Below are 23,245 nucleotides of genomic sequence, written 5' to 3'. Positions count from 1 at the left end.
AACTCGTTATATTTTACAAACCAATAAAGAAGATTGAGTGTAAATTTACTATCAATACAACTATTTTGAGTGAACTTTTGTTGTTATAGCACAATATTTTTGATATTTCACTAGGTTCATTGCTTGATTTGAGTGATATTTTTGTGTTTATTTATTGTATTTGTTTTTTCTTATAATAATTGTTCTATTTTGTTGTTGTAGCGCGTGCTAGTTGCATTAGTCATTGTATTATTAACAAAGCAGCAGCCAGCAAGACGACGTAACTAGTAGCTAGCACGCTGCTACCCTTCTCTATACTACAAATAGAATTTTGAAAAAAAAGAATATATAGAATATAAGAAGAATTATTAATAAGTAAGCAAGCAAAGTAGCTAAAAAAAAGCTCAACATTTTCATTTTGTACGCGGCATAGAGCGCAACGTTGTAAAATTTAGTGATCGCGGTGTTATTTGATACATGAAAAAAATAAATATACATACATATATATAAATGTAAAGGATTGTATACAAAATATTTATTATGTGAAGGAATCAAATTCTATTAAAAATTTTTAAAAAAAAATAATTTAATTAAGAAGAATATTTATTATGTTTAGGAATCAAATTCTTTTAAAAAAAAATTTAAAAAATAATTTAATTAAAAAGAACATTTATTATGTTAAGGAATCAAATTCTATTAAAAAAAATTTTAAAATTAATTTAATTGAAAAAAGCTCTACCGGTGGGCGCCAAAGAATTTTTTTGCTAATTAAGTAATTATTTACATATATATTTAAATTTGTATATTCGTATGTGAGTGCTACTATATAACTGACCGTCAATAATTTTTTTATTTTATTTTTTTTTTTCATAAGTTGACTGCAACGCAGTTAATTTACGGTCATTTTTAACAACACTGCAAGCAATAAAAAAAAATATATAAACTGAAACTATAGAAAATCGCTTAACACTTTTAGACCACCACCACGTAACCGGTCAACCAACCGACCGACCACTAAGCTATTAACAACATTAAATTGACTGCGGGCAACACAACCCCGAGAATCATAATTTTACTGCCATAGTTTGTAACAAACTTTAGTCATGTCTTTTTATTTGGGACTCAAATTTTTGTTGTAGACTGTTTTTGTTGTTGTAATTTTTGGCTGAGCCATTTTATGCCAATATTGCTCTTGTACAGTACAATATCAACAAATATTCTGTCAATGCAAACGCGCGTTCAAACAACAACAAAAGTACAACAACATTTTTTTTTTTTAGCGAATTTAACACCACCACCACCACCACCTCCAACAACAACAACAAACACAACAATAGTAGCAGCAGCAAAAATAACGAAGCAAAATAAAACGGATCATTTTGTTGTATGGTGTTTCGGTTGGTTCGTACGCTCACTTATTCGCTCGTTGACTTATTCGCTTAGTCACTTGCATGCTCGACAAACGACAATCAACAAAGTCGGTCGAGTCTGCGGCTCAGGTTTATCAAATTTCGGTTTTCAGTTTGTATTTTAATTCAATTTGTGCCTTGCGAGCGTAAGGAAGCGCGACGAGTACAAATGGTTTAGTGCAGAAAAAATTAAATGATTGTTTTGGTTTAAATATTTTCGTATTACAGTATTTGTGAAATTACAAAAAAAAAAATAAATAAATAAAAAACAACATTGTAACAAAAAAAAAAAACAAAACAAAAAAAATAATAAGAAACAACGGCAACATACAGTCAGATAGATCAATGCACGCACGCGCCTTTTTCGTAAATAACATTTTTAGTGTTTTTATTTTAACAATTATTTGTTTATTTTGTTATTAAAATAAAGAATTAAAGTACGCCATTTTGTTGCGCATTGTAAAAGCTTTGAAGTTGCTGATTTGAAGTGCAATGCAATTGTTAAAGAGAGATCAGCAACAAGTACAACAAAAAAAAATGCAATTTCTTTATAAGTGCAAATAAGTGTTTAAAAAATATACAAAAAAATTAAAATAAAAAAATTAATAAATTTTTAAAAAATTGTATTTTGAGTGGGTGCTAAATTTTCAACTGCCGCAACAACAATAACAATTTCTGGTTAACTAAAGTGCAATGACAATTTAACAACAAACAGCAATTTATGTGCAAATCCAAAAAAGGAGTGTGCCGCAGCTGCCAAAAAGTCTAAAAAATATTTTGAACTTGTCTTTTTCTTATAAAATTTTTTTCTAATTTTTTTTAAAGTTAAAAATATTTTTGTGCAATTTTATACAGTTTCAATGTATCGTTATAGTTGAAAAAAAAAATTATAATAAAAAAAAAATTTTTTTTTATACCTCATACCAAAAGTACTTAGTCACAGCTAATATGCATAACAACAACAACAACAACAACAACAATAATAATATTAAAAATAACTATAATCATCAACAATGGTGTAATAGTGTTGCTGCTGCTGCTGTTGTCAATATGCAACATGCACACAATCAACAGCAGCAGCAACATCAACAGCAACAACAACAGCAGCCGCAACAACACCATCAGCAACACCAACAACATCAACAAACGCGTATAACGAATTGGATTGCCGATACAAATAAAAATCAACAACATATTAATCATAATAATAATAATAATTTGCAACATAATAACAATTTAAATTTAATGCAACAACAACAGCAACGTTTACTTCAACAACATTATAACAATTATCAATTACAACAGCAGCAGCAGCAGCAACAACAACAACAAAATCGTTTATCTCATCCTGACACAAATGCTACAGCACAAATGCCTGTACTACCTTCAATGTGTTATTATCCGCAACGTATGCAACATATGCAACAGCAGCAGCAACAGCAACAGCAACAGCAACAACAATTACAACATCCACAACAACAACATCGCCAAATAACACCAACCACTTTTGCCGTTAGTCAAGCTAATCAACAAACACAGCATTGTTTGCAACAACAACAACCGCACCAGCAACAACTGCAATTACAGCAACACCACCACCAACAGCAGCAGCAGCAGCAGCGTTTGCAACATAATCAACAACAATCTCAACAGCAACAACAACCACAACGTCGGGTAAGCTACTACTTAATTAATTGTTTATTTTGGTATTGACATTATATGTGTGTAGGTATTATGTTAGGGAGGCCTTTGTTGCATACATTCTCTGAAGTTTTTTTTTTGTTTTTGTTTTTGCTTTTCTTTTTCATGTTGTTGTTATTGTTGTGCTCATCCTCATCTGCATTTTGATTTGTTGCTTATTTAAACTTTGTTGTTTGTTTTTTTTTTGTTTCTTTTCTATATATATCGTACATATAAATTAAAAGACTGATGATTTTTCTTCAAATACAACGTGTTGTTGTTGTTGCTATTGCTTATATCGTTTGTTTATTTGTTGTTTTTTGTTATTTTATTGCGGTTTCCACCCATTCTCAGGCGGTGCTTATTTTCCAACAAATGCATCCATTTGTTTGCAGTTTGTTTTTGTAGAGGTGGAGTCTTGGGATCATCTTAAAATTAATTTTATTTTTTTTTTGCATATTTTGAAAGTGAAATAAAATCTTTTTTATAATTTTTAACTAATTGGTGCAATTATTTAATTGAATTGCCCAGTAATAAGTAATACAATGGCTATAATTAATTTTAATTAAAGAAAAGTTTAAGTTTACAGCTGGATTGATGTGTTGTGAGCGTCTTCATTATAATAATATGCACTTAATTAAAACTAAATATAATTTAATAATATTAGAAAAAAAGAATTTTAGTATTTTATTTGAACAATTTGTCTTATTTTATTTATAATCTTATTTTTTTATGATCAGAAATAACACAATATCTGTTTAAAGAAATCTTTAAAAATACAAACTTTCATAAAAGAAATAAAAATTGCAAAATTTTAAAATAAAATTATAATGAAGAATACAAAAATTTAAAAAAAAAAAAACTTCATAAATAAAATATCAATAAAGAAAATAAAATTTGCTAAACTTTAAAATAAAATTAAAATGAAGAATGCAAAATTAAAAAATAAACAAAGCTTTAAAAATAAAATTTTTCATAATTTTTAGAATATTTTTTCAACAATTTTTATAATCGATACATTTTTAATATTAATAATACAAAACAAAAAATAAACAAAACTTTACAACTAAAAACTTTCATAAAAGAAATAAAAATTGCGAAACAAGACTAAAATTTAAGTAACAAATAAGAGAGAGAGAGAGAAAGAGAGAGAGAATTATATATAACAAACAAATTAATAGTTACGCTGCAAAACCCGTATATATAATATATAAATACTCTATATTATCATAAATAGTAGCTAATATTATAAATTTATTTCATGTGTTTTCTCAGTTAGTTAATTTTTATTTTATTTAATTTTAATAAAGAGTTTTATGTATTATTATTATTATCTTTTTTATTATTCTATTTTATTTTGTTTAATTGTCTTTATTTAATTTTGTTTCTTTTGTTTAACTATTTGTATGATTAAATTTTGATTTTAAATGATTTTATTTAATTTTCTTTTTTATTTTCTTATGTTATAATTTATTACTTTTTATAGTAAATAAATAATTTTATAAATTATTTAAATTTTTTAATTATTTAAATGTACCAAAAAATTAAATTATTCATTTACATTTTTTTTTTTCATTTAATGTTATATTATTTTATGATATTACAGGTATATAATAATATGCTTTCGGTATTTTACTCTATTTTAGTTTATTTTACAGACTCCAATATATAGCTGCATTGTACAAAAATATAGTTTCTGCTGTTTTATTGAATAAATTAAACTTATTTATTTATAAAAATTATTTTTGTAGAATAAGTTCGTTTTATTGTTGTTGTGACAATTGAACAATAAATCATCTCCATATGCTTTAAATATGTCAAAAAAGATATAAATTTCTCTTTTTAAAATTAAAAAAAAATCATTAACTAAAAAAATAAAACAATAATAATGTATTAGCAATTATCGTAAATATAAATGGTTTTAAAATGCAAAATAATATATTTGAATTTAAAAATAAACTATAATTTTATTTTTAAAAATAAAAAATTAACTATACTAATTGTTTAAACTTATTAACGCAAATGTAATAAAAATATAATTATACAGTTGTAATTATTACTTACATTTTATAGAACATTTTTAAAAATTTAATGAGAAACTGATACAATGTATTATAATCTGTTTTCCCAACGGCAAACCCGACAATAAAAGTGGAAGTATATTAAACAGCAAATATGAAGATTTTTAACCTTAAAAACTATTTTATATTTTATTATAAATGCCTTTAAAATATTTTTATTATATAATAATAAGTATTTATGACTGCTTTTATTTATGGATTTTATTAACTGGTTTTCTGTTTTTTTAGTTCAAATAAGAAGCCATATAATTTTTAAACACATAATTTTTATTATTTTATTCGATTTTTTTGTGGATTAATAGTAATTTAAATTTTATAGGAAGGAGTGAAACTGTAAGTTTAAATATTTTTTAAGATATATAAACAGTAATAACATTTATACTATTTTCTGTTATTAATTGTGTTGTTAGAAATATCTGAAGTTTAGAAATAGTATGAGTATATAGTTGGCTTAATGAAAAGCGTTTTTGAAAACGATTAATTATAGTATTTTGAATATATATAGCATAAATCTGTAAGTTATTGCTTCATAAGCCCAAAAATAAATAAATAAAAATATTGTTACATACATATATTGTACCTATTTGATACTCAAAATTCTTGCTTGGAAACGTAACGGCCATGTTATAGAGAGTCATGGTCACGTCAAATTTGAGATTGTTATTGTTTTCAAATTAAATAAAAAATTTCAAATTTGACGTGACCATGACTGTCTGCATAACACATCCCTAACATAAAGTGTTAAACTTCATATTAGGTTTCGCTATAGTGGCATGTCTTTGTCATAATTTTTTCTTCTATATAGGTTGCGTGAGCACTTGAGTCTGCTACATTGGGAAGTTTAAACTTGGATTTTTTTTAATTGTATCTTCTGAAGCATACATTCAGTTTCCTCTAGTCATTTTTTTCGTAGACCATTATTTCTTCAGTGGTTGATAGTTGCCCAGTACTTGTGCTAGTATCAAAGAGAATAATGACAATACTCCTACAATACGGTGAGGATTACAATAAATAAAAGCAACCATTTATATAATTTTTTCACGAATTTCGTTATAATATATTGTTTCCAATATATAGAACTTGAGAGTTGTATATTAGTACAAACACCTTATCATACAGTTTATTGTAAAATATTATAATTAACTTTAAAATAACAATAACTATGATCTTACATGAATTTTTATTTTTAAATAATCACTATTTGGGTGTATTGTTTTAGTCTACTAATAAATTTCACTTTTAATAAATATTTTATCAAATATTATTTCATTTAAGATAATTATCATATATCTAATTAACTATTTAAAAGGAGTTCAAAGTGCAACCAAAGAGCAAAATCAATTAAAATTATAGAATATATTGTCTGCTACAAAATAGTTAAACTCTATAGGAACTATTTCAATTAGTAGAACGTACTTCATTAATATTAAAAACACAAATTTGAAATAATTATCTTTTGTTATGCTTAAGGGACTACCAATATGATCATTGGTCGTATGAGTAATCACTTTTTTTTAATGGAAAGAATTCTCAGGAAAAATTTTTTGTGACAAAAAACTGAATTAAACTAAGCATTTCTTTTAACAAGCTTATAAACTATTTACAAATTAGCATAAATATTTTTTTTTTCAAGAAAGAACTGAATCCGAATAAAATGAATCATATCCTATATCAATCTCAACTTTTCCATAATTGATTACTTTGCTTATTGCTTATTACTCACACTTGCTATATATATTTTTTCACTTTCTATGGACTTTTTTTTTGATATTTTTCATATTTCATTAAACTTGATTTTTGCTGCGCTTAGATATTTAATAATATTGAGAGTTTTCTATAGAACACAATCATATTCTACACCAATATATCGAGATTAAGACTTTAAGTTACATGTAATTGCTATTTTATGATAGATATCTTATAATGAATGTTATAAAATTAAAATACATACATTCAAAAGTTATAATATTAATAGATATTATTATATATCCAAATTTAAGAAAATACGTGTTTTTTTAAACTTTACATAAGGCCATAACATATATATCTTTTGTCGATAAGTATTCGATAAGTTTTTCTTGTTTTAAAAAATTATTTATTAATATTTTGCTGAGTTAATAGCTGAAGTGACTAACAACATCCTTATATATTTTATTTTAATATCTCAATTTAAACTCAACAAATACTCGTATTATTATATGGAACAGCGAACCTAGAACCTTGCGGATTCGACCTCAGTGCCTTTAAAATATAATTGCTATTTGGACTTTTTAAAATGCATTATCTAGCCATAATTGTGTTTCTAAATTTCTACCTCTTATTTCTTAAAGCTCTCGTTTAGCTCTTATGAGAGTGCTGGTCGATATTAGCTATTCTCTGGGTACACCAGATGCGCTAAATTTTTCAAAGGCATTTGTTTATAGATTGCAGTGGTACTCTTAAGTATTTCACTCATTCAGCCTTATTGTTTCTGGCTATAGCATTTTCCTCAGCACGGCTTGTATAGAAAGAAAATATGTAAATCCATGTGTGTTACTTCTGATCTTAATTTCTTCTTTACTATCAGTTATAAATAGTTAACTATTTCAAATTGAAATAAATTTTGTACATTGAAAATGTTTAATATTTTTTAAACTTCACTAATGAGAAATTTTGAAATAAAATTAATATAATTTTTATATCAAAATAAATTGATGAAGTCTATTTGATAGAGTAGCTAGTTAAGTATTATTATACTCATACTTTTTTTATTTTCTATTATCTCATAATAACATATGTTGGGTACTAAGATCGAACATCTACTATACCACTATATAAACTTTAAGAAAACATGGTATTATAATGTTTGTGCTATATATATTGTAATCAGCGATTTCGTTATATTAAAAGGGTTCCATTAATAAGACGTACGTATAAAAAAAAAAATTCTATGAAAATTTTATACTCAAAAGTTAAAAAAATAGTAAAAAAATAGAAGTTTCAAAACCCACATCGACAGCAAAATGATCAAATTTGAAACCCAATATCTCACGCACATGAACGTCTCAAAAAAATGTTGATCATACGACATGTTGTTTTCAATATCTAATGTCAATTAAAATTCTTTATTATACTAATAAATAAACATACATATTACAATTATATATATATATAGTTTAAATTTATAAATATATTTTCCATTCCTATTTACCATTCTTATATCAGCGTTTTATTATTGAGATCGCATTAATTATAATTGTTTATAAAATAATTTTATTTAATAATTAAAATTTATAGTAATGAATTAACCATACCCTGTTCTTTTCTTTTAATAATATGTTTAATAATATATTATATCTTCTTCATAATTTTCTTAAATTTATTATTCTCAAATTATTATATTTTAATTATATACAAATAGTTCTTTCCACAACACTACCTTAACCACCCTACTAATCCAAAAAAGTCACTCTGTGTAAATTTTGTAGAAGATATTCTTGTGAATCTTAAGTCTATGTGAAGTTCTATTATTGGTACAAAACTCCCAAACTAGCTTTAAATATATTTGAATATCCTGATCTTGATGGGTTTTGAATCTGGACTCATCAAAGTTATTATATACATGCACAGTGCTGTCAGGTGATCATAATTATTGCTTATCAATTGAACATAAACTATAATTATTGTTTCATAATATTATCTATCTTTATATACCATAATATATCTAAAAATTATTATGTTGATCTCAAATAAATAAAATGCACTTAATCTATATATATAATATAATATTATATATCTTCATTTACCATCATATTCCTTGAAATCATAATGATGAGCTCACATAAGTAAAATAAAGTTAACTTGATTTTGTTGAAATGTTTATTTTTAAAAATTTTATAATTTTTACCATCAATTAAAATTAAGTTATTAATAAAATATAATTGAATTAAATATTACATTTAATATTTAAACATTTCTGCGAAAATAATTAACTCACTTTTAAAATTGTATTAAATTCATTTTTAACAATATAAATCTATTCCAAGAACTAATCACAAAGTCATACTCTACTTTTTTTCTTTACATTTTATATACTGATAGACCTAATATGTCAGATAATTATAAGTAAAGTAAAAAGAATTTATAGTAAACATTTAATAACGAAACTATATATATTTAATAACGAAATAGTTTGATTGATGATATATTATAGTTAAGAATTATTAAAGCAAAATAAAGCGAAATAATATATAAAAAAAATTGTATTTATCACATGATAAGAAAATTTATCGCAGAAGCGTTTATATTATTAAGCGTTAAGAAGAATAGCTTTATAGTATTTTAAAATTTAAGATATTTATAAATATATGAATTAATAGTGTTAAAAAATATATCAGAAACAAAGCACTAAAACCTTTCAATAAGAGACACAAGCAACAAATATTTATAATATTAAGAAAACATATACTTTTTATCAACTAAGAAAGACTTGTCGACATCTGGACTCTTATAGTGATCTTACCTTACAAACCTTACCTTATCAGGTAAGGTTCTTCAACTTATAGTAATAGTGAATGCTTTCTGGTTGTGTTATCACTAGAACACTAGTTGTATCAAAACTAGAACGATGCATTATCTGAACAATCTGACTTTACGACTTTTTAAACCAAGTTTTTGGATTAGTAATTTTAGTATTCGAACTTAATTATTAGATTTCTGATTTGCAAATCATTTTAATTAATTACTTTTTTTAATAAATAAATTATTAAAAAATAATATATTCTTACATTTATTTCTTTTCAATTTCAAAAGCTGATAAAGAGTTTGTTGAAATCATTCGTTACTTTAAATTAATTTAAAAAAAAATATATATATATATATAAATAAAAATATTTTAAAAGATGTTTTCAATAAAAGTATAAACATTTAGCAACATTAACTCTAAACTGGCGCCAAGTTTATTGAAAATTTATTATTGGCGCCTCATGCAAAAATGCTTTATTATTTTTAGCGTACAAAGTGCAAAATTAGACGAATGAGTTGGAGAGCTAAGTTACCCCAACTCAGGTAAAGTTATCGCTGTGAGTTTAGGTGAAAATGACAAAGTGATATAAAAATTATTAATGAAAATGAAAATAAAAGTTAGAAAAAACCGAAAAATTCGAAAAAATCTAATTCTGAATGAAAAAATATTTCTAATCAATATGTTCAAATCGTGCATATATGGTATATAAATATATATATTTATGGACGTCTGCAATATCAGTTGGTGGCGACATGCCCGCCGATAATGAAGTACTAATTTATTTGTCAAATATTTAGTTGCAAAAATATTTGTGTTTTGTTAACATATTAAACAATCACACCAAATTCAGGGGGATTTACCAGAACGTGGGAATATAATAGTTTGTTTATTATGTTTGGTTATCATTTATATAGATATCGAGGAAACTGAACATTATTGGGTGTGTAACAATGAGTTTCATTTTAATATTAACACGTGAAGAGTATGCGCCACTTCGACCTTAAATTAAATTTATTTAACAAAAAGAATTTCGGTATTTATAAATTATAACTCATATGCAAATACAAAAAAAAACGCTTGCATTAGGGGATTTCAATTATTTTTAAATTAATATAGCAGACAAAAAAAAAATTTTATATCTGTTTTTTAAACTCTTTTTCATTTCAGTTCTCGGTTTATTGATTTACCGGGAGTAAAGCAATTTAACTCTTTTGTACATCAAATACACTTTCACATGTATTTATATATAAATGATTAATTTTAGTAAAGTGCATAATTGACTTTTTCTACTTAAAAAACTTATGATTTTTAAAAATTCAAAGTCGAATATACATAAATTAATTTTTATATTTATCTTTAACTAAATTAGTTTCCAGAAGAATATTTTCATTTCACTGCCAAGAAATAATCAAAAAAAATTCACAATATTTTTTTTTATTAGCAACTTATGACATCACAGGTTAAAATTAGTTTTTTTGTTTACTTTTTATCGCGAAAATAATGACGAATACGTATTTTTATTTCCTTCCGCAATAGAAAGTCTACTCAACCTATACTATACATATAGAAAGTTTGCTTTACTCAACTATGACAGCCGAAGTTTATCTTATCGGATGTTAAAATTTAAAGATAAAACCTCAAATATTTAATTTAATGGAACATTGCTATATTAACATAAATATTAATAAATTTTGTTCTATTGTAGTAATCATTGTACTAAGTTCTTTTTGTTAAAAATAACAAAAGGTTGCAAAGCTTCAAAAGTTTGATATAAATAAATTATAAAATATCAACAGAAACAGTTATTACGAATTGCTAGATGGGGCTAAAGATCCGGTTTTAAATAAACTAATTGTTTTGATTTATATATGATTATTCATATAACATTTAGTTCCCACTCAATGTAGTTATCCAATATTCGAGCTACTATTGGTTGTTAGTGTAAGTCTCGGTTAGACTGCTATGACATGCTGTAGCAGCTGGCAACAAAAACAAAATGATACCTTGCTGGGTTCCTGGTCACACAGAAGTCAATGAAAACGATTTTGTAGACAATCTTGCAAGGGTAGGCTCTGCCATTCAACTCTCTGGACCGGAGCCATATTGTGTATTAAATTGATCTACAACTAGGTGTCTATATTCCAGGTAACGGTCAGGCTAAAGAGCTGGTTCGTCCTTACAATTACGTTAATATATCCTTCCTCAGCAGAACAAAGTTAAGGTTATTGATGCGATATTTAACGGGTCGCCACGAACTGTGTTACCACCTTAACCAAATGAGTCTGTCTGAAGAGATAGATTGTCGACTCTGTTTAGTGGCAGACAAGAATTCCTGTCACATTCGGGAGAATTACTTTCCCGTTTTGATATTAAAAGGTCCTCAACTGCTAACACTTTGGCTTTCATTCGAAGAGCATAATGTGTTCTGTGTGGTTAGGGTTTATAGCAGCAAAAAAGATCAACTATGACCACGGTGCTCCGCTCCGTTCGAAACCGGTACCCTGTTTATTTCTTATCTTATAACTTGGGAAAAAAATAAAGATTTTGTTTATTGATATTTTAATTGCTTTTATTTTACAATATAATTTGAATTTTTTTATTTGAATATTTATATATAATAATTGAAGATGTTTGTTTGAAATTCCATTTAATTATTCTATTAGCCAAATTTAAATACTTCAATCACTAAATATATATATAAATAAACATATGTCTATATCAAAACAAACGTGAAACAATGCTACAATAATATAATTTAATTTAATAGTTTATTAAAATTAAACAAAATGAGAATTATATATTATTCTTTAAATAAATCTCAAGGTGATTTACTTAGGCCTATTTGCCCATTGTGTTACCTTTTAATAGATAGAAGCTTAGAATATTTTTTAGTGGGAGACATTGTAGTTGAGTTATATCTTCAAAGAAGGCTGCCTCTAAACTGTTAAGTACCGCCGTGCATGAGCTGGGCAAAACCAAAGTAGAAGCGAGGCACCATCACCGTCTTTCCACAGTTGCGACAGGTATAATTGAAGGATAGATTCAACTTCTCGCATGGTCACTTAAGACTAACATCTCTACGGGGTATCTCAATGGTCAATACGGTTAAATTGTATACAGATATCGTTGAGTCTTCCTTTTTCTTTTAAAGTGCTCAGCGCAGAAAGTACTCAGCAACAATTTGCATAATGTTAACGATATCCCCAGATTGTTTAGGTGTTTCAAGTGAAATCCTGAAGCACCCTTTCTGGCTAGCTCGTTTGGTTTACAATTGCCGAAAATATCCCTATGACTGACAACTCAGATTAGATAAGTGTTGAGCTGTTTCGACAACTCGTTTAGGGATGTGTTGCAGTCAAAAACTATCCAAGATGTAAAGTGGACTGAACTCAAGGACTTTAAAGTAGATTGTCTGTTAATATGTATATATTCCTGTTAAATATATCATCCACTTTAATATAAGGTACAGTTTCACTAATGGTAATCGCTTCCTCCTTAGAAACACTACAATGATCCGTAACCCTATAGTAGGAAGATTTGTTCAGTTCCTCTAAGAAAACTCCACTGCTACCATATTTATCAAAGTAAATATGTGTCATCATCATTTTGGTATCATAGTCCAGGATGGACCATTCTCTCCTCTACAATACGCCTCCATTTTTCTCTAAATTGCGTTTTCCTTCAGTGTTGTGCTATTCTTATCGTTCGTATGTTGTCTTTCTAAGTCCAAAATTTTTTTAGTCATTCTTTCATTACTCATTTGTAGGACGTGTCCATACCAGCGCAATCTTTGAACTTTTATGTATCATGTTATAGTTCGACCTTCGTTTAAGACATTCAATTCGTTGTTATACCGTATACGATATATGCAGTCTGCTAAGAAAACCAGGTCTAATATTTTTCTGAGTTTTTTTTTTCGAATCTCAGCAGTACCTTGTTGTCGCTGGATTTAAGGCTCCATATTTCGCAGCCGTAGGTAAGAACCGGTCTTATGACATTTCTATATATTCGCAACTTTTGTTTTGGTAACGTTGATTTCATAAGCTTGATATGGGCAAAATATACTCTATTAATTGTTTGATTACGATTTTGTATTGCAGCAGTCAGATCTTTACTTAAGCTGAGAACTACGCCCAGATATTTTAACTCGTTTATAGATTCGAAATTGTAGCTGTGGCTATCTTAGGGAAATCTTGTCATATACGAGTATTTAGTTTTTTCTTCGTTTCTTCTGAGGTCTGCTTGCTTTATAGCTTGTTCTAGTTGTACGAAAACGCTTTGAAGATATTCATTGTTTCTTGCAATAATGACGATATCGTCAGCATAGGCGCATATATGTGTAGATTTATAAAATGTTTATACTATAGTATAATATTTATTTACCTTAACTAAGTATTTAGTAGTTGGTTTTACAATCATTTAAAATATTAAAATTAAAATATTAAAAATTTAATATATATTTAAATATTAAATTTAAAATATTTAAATTAAAAGAGATAAAATTTATCATTTAAAAAGTTACAAATTAAGTAGTTAGAAGATTTAAGGGTATATATATTTAATGTATTTACTATACTACACTTAACAGGAAAAACTTTTGCTTATTTAGCAGAGATAAATAAACTGCATGGCATATAACAACTTAATTCTTTATTGTCTAAATTTAAGTATTAGTGAAAGTAAACAATTTTAACTAAATATAAATTTTAAAGCGGAAGCAAATATCAAAAAAGTTTAAAAATATATTTGCTAACAAAGATAGCATTATATAAGTATATAAAAGTCTCTAAAAACATTTAGTTAAGTAATATTATAATATTAGATAGAAAAGACAATATGTTAATGTTTTCATATATATATATTCATTTTTATTTATTTTGTTTATAATTTATTAACTGATTATATGAATTTTGTGCAATTAAAAGTGCATTGCACTCTATCCTTACTCCTTTACAGCAGTCCTTGAACTTTTTGTAAATTAAATTAACGTTATTTTTTAACAACTTTCAATTAATTGTTAATGGTTTTACTTTTAAATAATTAAAAAATACTATAAAAAATAAATTAAACAAAAAATTTACAAATATCTCAACTCATTCACATTGTTTAAGTTCCTTTGTTATAAACATTAACGTTGTTTTTGTAGTTGTGTTGCTTTTGTTGTTTTTGTTGCTTTTTGTTTTTGTTGTTTTTGTTGTTTTATTTCGATGAACTGCTACTGTTTTGTTTGTTATCTTGACGAGAAACATTGAAATCATTAAGTTAAGAATCGTATGAAAAACTAAAACAATATTATAGCTGTTTTGTTTTAAAAACTTTAATATATTTTTAAAATTTTTATTATTATTATATTTCGTAAATTTGTAGTAAAAACCGATTTCTAAATCTGTAATCTGTAAACGGTATTACATAAAATGTATAATAAATTTGAAAAGTTAAAAGCAACAAAATAGTTTTTCAAAATAGTATTATATACCGTAATAAATGATAATTAAAATGTTACCAATACGAACTATAAAACTTTTCAATACTAATTATCGTAAAGTTGTAATAAATTTGTATTAAGTTTAAAAAAATAATGTGTATTTCCCTTTTCGCTTTAGTGCTATAGTCGAAAATAGCTTCTGTCCTAAATTGAAAGTTACAACAATCCAAATCGTTAATCATTACTGAAGATCTTAAAAAATATAAGACCTACTTTAATTACACAAGAAATGTGTATACGTTTTCAAATAAAATACATATAATCGTTATTAACTGCACTCGTTGTAAAATTAACAACGTATTTTTATACACAATATTACTTTCCTTTTTTTTTTTTTGGGCAAACATAAATACGATTCGTGTTGGTATTAAAAAAAGCTTCTTCCAAATAACGAATACAGAATACAGAATTGAAATTAAAAAATAATTTCCAATATAAATAAATAATGTGTTAATTGAACATTATGTATATAGTAGTTGTATTACTTATAGTTTATAGGAATAATTACTATTTAAATTTGCGACTCTCACTTTGAAAATGTTTAGGCAGATTTATTTTTTTTTGCGATAGCTGTAAACCATCGAAAGCTAGAGTGTGAGACTTCAGACCCAATAAAACTATCTCTAAGAAAGAAGTTGAGAAGATCTTAGTCATCAAACAGTGAAAGACTTCCAGCTGAAACGGCATTTCAGTAGTAAAGGAGTGAAACATTAGAAGCTTGGTATCTGATTTTTCATATTTAACTAAGCTAAGAGTGAAATTGTAGTTTACCAACTCTAAGGAAGAAGTTAAGAAGATCTCAGCCAGCAAACACTGAAAGACTTCCTTTAGAAACGGCATTCCAGTAGTCAAGGAGTAACACATTAGAAGCTTACTGTCTAGATTTTCAAATTTATCTAAGTTAGATGTGAGACTGTAGTATACCAACTCTAAGGAAGAGGTTGAGAAGATCTCAGCCAGCAAACACTGAAATACTTCCCTCTGAAACGTCATTCCAGTAGTCAAGGAATAACACATTAGAAGCTTAGTGTCTGAATTTTCATATTTATCTAAGCTGGATGTGAGGTTGTAGTATGTATAGATTAATTATGAGCAATAATAAGTATTAACAAATGTTTGGGATAAGGAGTCCCAGAGTCGTTTTAGAGTATACGCTATGGAACGACGTACTATATTCGCGATTATACAACGGAATTGTGCAGAGGGAACGATCTATTTCATTGGAACAGAAAGAAAAGGAATTGAGAACGCTATGGGAAAGAACTTGGAGAAACTCAGTGAGAAGTTCTGCATTGTGCAGAATATCAGGAGGGTGGATATTTTGTGAAGTTACATATCTGAGATATATATGTTAGAAAATAAATAGTATTATATTATGATTATTAGTGGAAATTGTGTATAGGCGATTGATAGAATTAGGAGCAATAAAAGGGATTATATATAACTAGAGTTAACTATTTATTTGTTTATGGGGATCCAGTGATTACGAACGACTACGGTTTTTATATCCGGCTATAGGCTCCTTTTTGTTAAATAATTCAACGTTTAATATTTTTTTCATATTCTATATTTCGACTCTCCGTGAGAGGATCACGATCTAACATAAATTAATATTACTAAAACTATCCTCTTTATTCTATCGTCTATATATATTACTTAATATTTTAACTTAATATACTGTTCATTTACAATTTATCTAAATCTGTTCTGTTCGCATTAAAAGTACTTTCAGGCTTATCTTCGACAATATCTATTAGCATAATATATTATATTATACAATAATAATGTCGACTATACCTATTATTAACAATTATATCTGAATTACTCTCTCTCTTGAATTACATTCTTGCCATAATTAGAACAATACGTCATTTAGAATAATAACTGTGAAAAACTGCTGAATAATACTACATTTATTTATTATATGTATAAATTGTTTTATTTATTTTCTCTCATAATTGTTTTGTTTAATTTTCATATTATCATACTCCACCAAGTAGCTTAATTTCTTTTTTCAACATTTTTGATTATTTATAATTATTTTATGACTAATTCTGCATAAGTAAACTGTGCTCTATTTGCTCTTTGTCAATAAGAAAACAACTGTTTGGATGCGCGTATCTAAACTTATCATTTCTAGGAATGAAATTATTTTTTTACACTATTTTTTTTTTGTATTTTTACACTTAATTATTTCAGTATATATTCCAAAGTACAAATAGAATATTAATGAAATACTAAAACATTAATTAAAGAATTTAAACTTTTTAAATTTGTAATATAATTTTCCCACTTCCGGTATTTGATAGTTTCGCCAGTGTTTGTTATCTCAAAAAATTACTAAATAGAAAGAAATTCATCTAATATTGATTTTAATGCAAATATTACGGATCCAGTATCTATTATTTTTAGCTCATTTGAATTAATAAGTTTCAAATTCAATAGAAAAATAAAAAATATTGTGAAATGTAAAATAAATACACGAATTCGTTAAGAGAAATTATAAACCGCAATTGGCACGAAACGCTGTCATCGGAAATGGCTTTAAAAAAAAAACCAAACATAAATCGGAAATAGCAAAGTCTAAAAAGTATCTGGTTAGTTGAGATACTTCTAAACTTAATTTAAGTGAGATGTGCACATGTTGCTAAATTGCTTATTATATAACAAAGTCTATGTAGAGGTTAATGAAGATGACTTGACTTTATGTATATTCATAATATTATAGAAAAAAATTAGAGTGTAAATAAATTTAAACTATATTATAATTATATATATTATAATATATATAAATATTACATACTTTATTATAATAGACAATATTAATTATATTGTCTATTTGTAGGTTAAAAATTACAATAATTTGTGTTTTTTTTTTAATTTTGCTAAGCCAAACTTTCAAAAAAAAAAAAAATAATAACAATATTAGTCATTCGCGATTTTTAATGTGTGAAAAATGAATTATTCTTTTGTAATAAAATTATTTTGACTTTTTTATTTTTTCTTTTAATTTTTTTTATTTTCATATATATAAATTATAAAATTTTGAAATTTATTTTACGAATTCTTTATAAAAATTGTTTTTTTTATATATTTTTAATCTGGCTGTATCGATAGTGCTGACAGGTAGTGCCTGTCTTTCTGTAACTAATTTTGTTAGGGCTATGGTTCTGCTGATGAGAGAGGATGTGCATCTCTTTCTCATGTGTTAGTATACAACATTGGCTGAGAGTAGTTTTAAAACCTTCGGGACTATTTTCCATGCTGCTTTATAGTACTATCGTTTCTCAAAATTTAATGAGATATGCAAATTCAGAGACTATTAGGTTGGTTCATTTCAATGGAACGCTGTTTGTGCCGTAGATGTTTTTGACTTCTTCCTTTAAAGCAGTTCTTCAATTCTCACATACTGACGGTACCTCATCCGGGTTATTACAAGGCTGTAATATTGCCCACAATATAAACTAGCACTAAACATTTCGTACACACTTTAACCTGTTGTGTTATTATTGTAGACCTCTTTGGTTTTATATGTATTAGTTATATAGCGGCTTTCTGTGGCTTGAAATTATGTTCTTCTAAAGGGAAAATAAAATCACAAAGGCTATATTATTACCATTTCAAGCCACAGAAAGCCGCTATAGATATATAATTTCAACTTCAAATAAAAATAACAATATAGTGAACTATAAATAATACATTACTCCTGAAGAAGAATAATAATGAATGCGAGAGTACTTTTCTTAATAAAACTCAGTTATTATTGTTTTTTGTTTATTTAGTTAAATATGTACATACATATATGTATAGTAAAATTTCTTATCTAAATCTGAAGAACTTAAAATCTAAAAGTTATTCGCTGTACGGTATTTATGGATGAATTAATGCAGCTGGTTCCAACAGATTGTAAGAATGTGATGATCTGGAATCATGAACAATTATGTTTTAATACATTAAACATAATATAAATTAAAGATAAAAATAAAAAAGTTTGAAATGCTAACTATAAAACCATAACTTAGTATTAAAACCATATTGTCAAGATCTGGTTAAGTAATTGAAAGATAAGAGTACAGCAATTCTTATATCTCGAGTACTTCTTTCTAAAAAGATGTGTAATTCAAAAACTATTCATACAATTACAAAAATTTATTATACTATATATAATTATAAAATTTTATATTTTATATGTATTTATATATATTTATAATTTATTTTTTTTATTTAATTTTGAAATTAATATGTATGTATAAAAGATATTTCAGACATGCTAACTAAAAATTAAGATAGTTCTCCCTGTAGAGGGCTTCACTTATTTTTTAAATAAAATTTTTTTTAAATCTTATAGCCTCTATTAAATTCTTAGACGGTTATCTTCACTATTCGGAGGATTTACTTTTTTTTTTAAATTTGTCAGAGACTAAATTTTAATTTGTATGCCTTAAACATCCTTCTCAAATTAGTATTGCATTTAAATATTATATTAAAAAATTAATTTTAAAATGTAATAAAATAAGTTAGTTATAGTTATATGTGAATAATTGCAAAAGGCTGTAAAATGAAGATAAAACTAAATTATGTAAATATTTTTTAATTTTTTTTTATTTATATTCATGCATAAAAATTTAATTTTGTGTTTCTGGATATCGAATATAATAAACTTTAAAAATATTTAATACACAAAATCTAACAAAAAACATTTTAATTAAAATTGCAATAATTTTTCAGTTTAATTATGTAAAATTATTTTAATATTAAAAATATTACAACTTTGTAAAAAAATTAATTCGTCGTGGAACACAATGGTCTTAATTAATCAATGAATTACTATGGATTAATTTATGAAAACTTTAAATTTTACTCTCCATAAAGTAACAACCTTCGTTCTGTCCTTTTTAAGGTAATAATTTTAAAAGTTCCAACTTTGCGATCTTTCACGCTTTCAAGGTAACCTTTTTATATGTACTATTATCAATAAAAAGCATTGTGTAAAATTATTTTGAAAAATTTTTAATTAAATATATTAAAAATAATTAAAACAAAAAAAAAACGTGAAAAAAAGATAAAAGTCTAGAAGCGAATGTTTTTATCTGAACATTTTTATTGTTGTTATTGTTTTCGAATGACTTCATTCACAATTCCAAGAAAAAAACTGTTTGCGGAAAAGAGGAAAAATAGTGCACAAAGCTATGAGAGAGAGACCAGTCCACTGGGTAGTACGAATATTTTTCATCTGAGAAAAAAGGGATGGAGTTGAGAGTACTAGATAGAGTAAATGCTGTAGTATCATTGTCTACAAACGAATTGAAATCTTTATAATGTCTAAGTTATTTATTGGAACAATGACTGACATCATTAAATTGTAAAATAGTACTAAGTAATATTTAAATTTAGTTAATTCCTCTGTCAGCTGTCAGCTTCATATTTGCTAATTTATAACACCAATATTATACTGAGAAATTTTGTTTTTATTGCACAATTTAATTTTAATTATTATTATTTTCTTTTCGTAGCAATAATTTAAATTATGTAGTTACATAAAATTACTTTTATTATTTCACGTAAATTTCACAAAAGATACAGACTAGAGTTTGATCAAATTCACTCTCAAGAAGTCCTAACTATGCTAAGATATTGCATGCGTTGCATGTTTATTTTTATTCACGCATAAATTGAAAAAAAAATGCAGTAAACTCATTAAATTCAATCAACACCTAAATGAGTTTTTTTTAATCTTAAAAGAGAAAATAAAATAGCAATTATATTAATCAAAAAAAGAAAATTTAATTTATTCCATCTGATTAAAATATAAGTATTTGTGAATTATTTCGACCAAATGAATTTCTATTTTGTGTTATATATTTGATTTATTTTTTATTACTCAAACAGTTCCAGAACTCATAAATTAAATTAATTATCAATTTTTATATAACTATATCTCTTCTATATCTATTTTCCCAAATCAGTTAAGTTCATAAATCAGTTCATAAATCAAAAGATATTTTGTTATATTTTGATGTTACTTATGAGTTTATATTAACATTTTTGTTTATTTAATATAAGTTTATTAGCATCAAAAAAAATTTTAATAGTCTTATTAATCTATGAAGCTTTTAATCCTATTAAATCCTAAGCAATGCTATCGTTCATATTCTACACATATAAAACCCTAACTGGTATTGTCATTAATTAATTATAAATGGAACGAAACAAATTGCCCGGATATGTAAAAAAAAGCCTTCACCAATTTATATCTAGATGTATATCATATCATAACTCGTCAGAACACATCTTAGGATTCCGTGTAAAACTCCAACCCTCTAAAACCATTTCTTAAAAATTGTGATACGATTTCAACCATATATCAATAAATTACCTTTTTTAGTGTTCAAACCTCCAGTCACTGGTTGAGCTCAATAGACTTAAACTAAAAGACTGGAGCTCTGTCACCATCATGCACCCATAACTATTTCTGTGACTGCAAGTCCATGCCTTCAGTATATTGCTAGCATATCGTTCATTGCTAAAACTTACATTCAACATCTCAATTAAGCAAAGTGAACTCTTACACCCATCTTTTGGAACTGTCAACTCCAACACAGGTATCAGTGATCATGGACAGATAGAAATATTAAATAGACTTATTATGTTGCAAACAAAATTCAGTTAGGTTAGATGGTATGGAAAAAATTGAACGATTTGGATGATCAAAAATGTTGTGTAAAAACATGAGGTATAACTGTTACGTTTGGTTATTTATATGTTCAATGTTCTGTATTGATATGACAATATTGTAATAAAAAATGAATGTGAGATTATATCTCATCAAGATAGATCTCATCTATTTATGATACAGCAAATTTAGAAAACAAGCTTTACTTTAATCATCAACAAAAATGAAACTATGTATCAATTCCGTAAAAAAATTCTTTGGCAGTGAAGACCTTATATGTTAATACTAAAAACAAGCAATTACTATAACATGTTGAGCAATGGACGCGTAGGATCTAAGTGAAATCATGAACTAGACCAATTGCCACGACAACCTAACTAAACAGTATGAAAATTTTTCCATATTATAATAAAAATATTTATTACAAGTTATTCCCAATATCATCCCCTGATTTGTAAACTTTTTTTCTTAAATATTATTTTAAAATTAAAAACTCACTCCCAGAAGTTTTAGGTTCGCAACTATTTCGCATTCTCAGTTTTTACAATCGAAAAAACTATTTATACTATTTAAATGGCCGCAGCCAAATTTGCATATATGCCGGTAGCTCTTCTCCTAAAAGTGTACCAGAAGTTATATATAATTATATATAATGATATATCGCAAAGGATATCGCACCCACTAAATCTAATTGAACAATGGAGAATGATACGTTTTTGCCTATGCAGTGTTATATAGAAATTAAAAATATTGCGTTTCCAGACTACCTCCTAGATTAGAAGAAAACTATCTAACATTCTAAACACTATATTTTCATCATATTTTAGCATTGATATTTATATAAAAGTAACAACAATTTTATCATGATACCTATCTAGACTTCTTACAGAAACATCATTCTATATATGGTAGAGTCCTTTATAATAAATACATAAATTCATAGCATACGAATATTATACTAGAAAATCGAACATAATAGTTTCGTATGAGCGAGGATCAAGTTCCATGTCTCCAAAATTTTTGTTCTTTTTCATTTTTTAATCCGTGATATTATAAAATACTCTCTATCAATAATTCCTTAAATCTTTCGGTGTCTCCTGTCTGTTCTCATGTTTTTTCTAATTTTCTTAAATCCATTAACGTGGCTATCTCATTACAAAGTCACAAACTATAAAAATGTGTATAATATCAGAGCAAGAAAAAAAAAATCGGCTATTAAAAGTAAACCTCAAAAGGAAATCAAAAACAACAATGAAGTATATTAAATCCTGACAACAAGTGGTTCCATTAGAAGAAAATTAAAATTCCATGCTAAACAGGTATGCATTTCAGATAACTTTTCACGCTCAGTTCTAGCATTAAAAAAAAATACAGATAAGGGTTGAAAAATATTTTAAATACATGAAGATTGTTTCTTTCCTCTTTACGTTGCAA

At 26.0% G+C, this 23,245-nt stretch overlaps 1 protein-coding gene across 1 annotated transcript; it reads left to right on the top strand.

Moving 5' to 3' along the window:
- Positions 1-2,438: 2,438 nt before the first annotated feature.
- Positions 2,439-7,518, top strand: LOC119676519 (putative uncharacterized protein DDB_G0271606). Its single transcript, XM_038087759.1, has 4 exons — positions 2,439-2,555; positions 2,649-2,827; positions 2,906-3,062; positions 7,480-7,518. The coding sequence occupies exons 1-4, from the start codon at positions 2,439-2,441 to the stop codon at positions 7,516-7,518; spliced, it is 492 nt and encodes a 163-aa protein (XP_037943687.1).
- Positions 7,519-23,245: the final 15,727 nt, after the last annotated feature.

The sequence above is a fragment of the Teleopsis dalmanni genome, chromosome 2 (genome assembly GCF_002237135.1).
Source record: "Teleopsis dalmanni isolate 2A chromosome 2, ASM223713v2, whole genome shotgun sequence".
Classification (NCBI taxonomy): Eukaryota; Metazoa; Arthropoda; class Insecta; order Diptera; family Diopsidae; genus Teleopsis; species Teleopsis dalmanni.
Note: the sequence above shows the minus strand (reverse complement) of the source record. Positions and strands in the feature narration are given on the sequence as shown.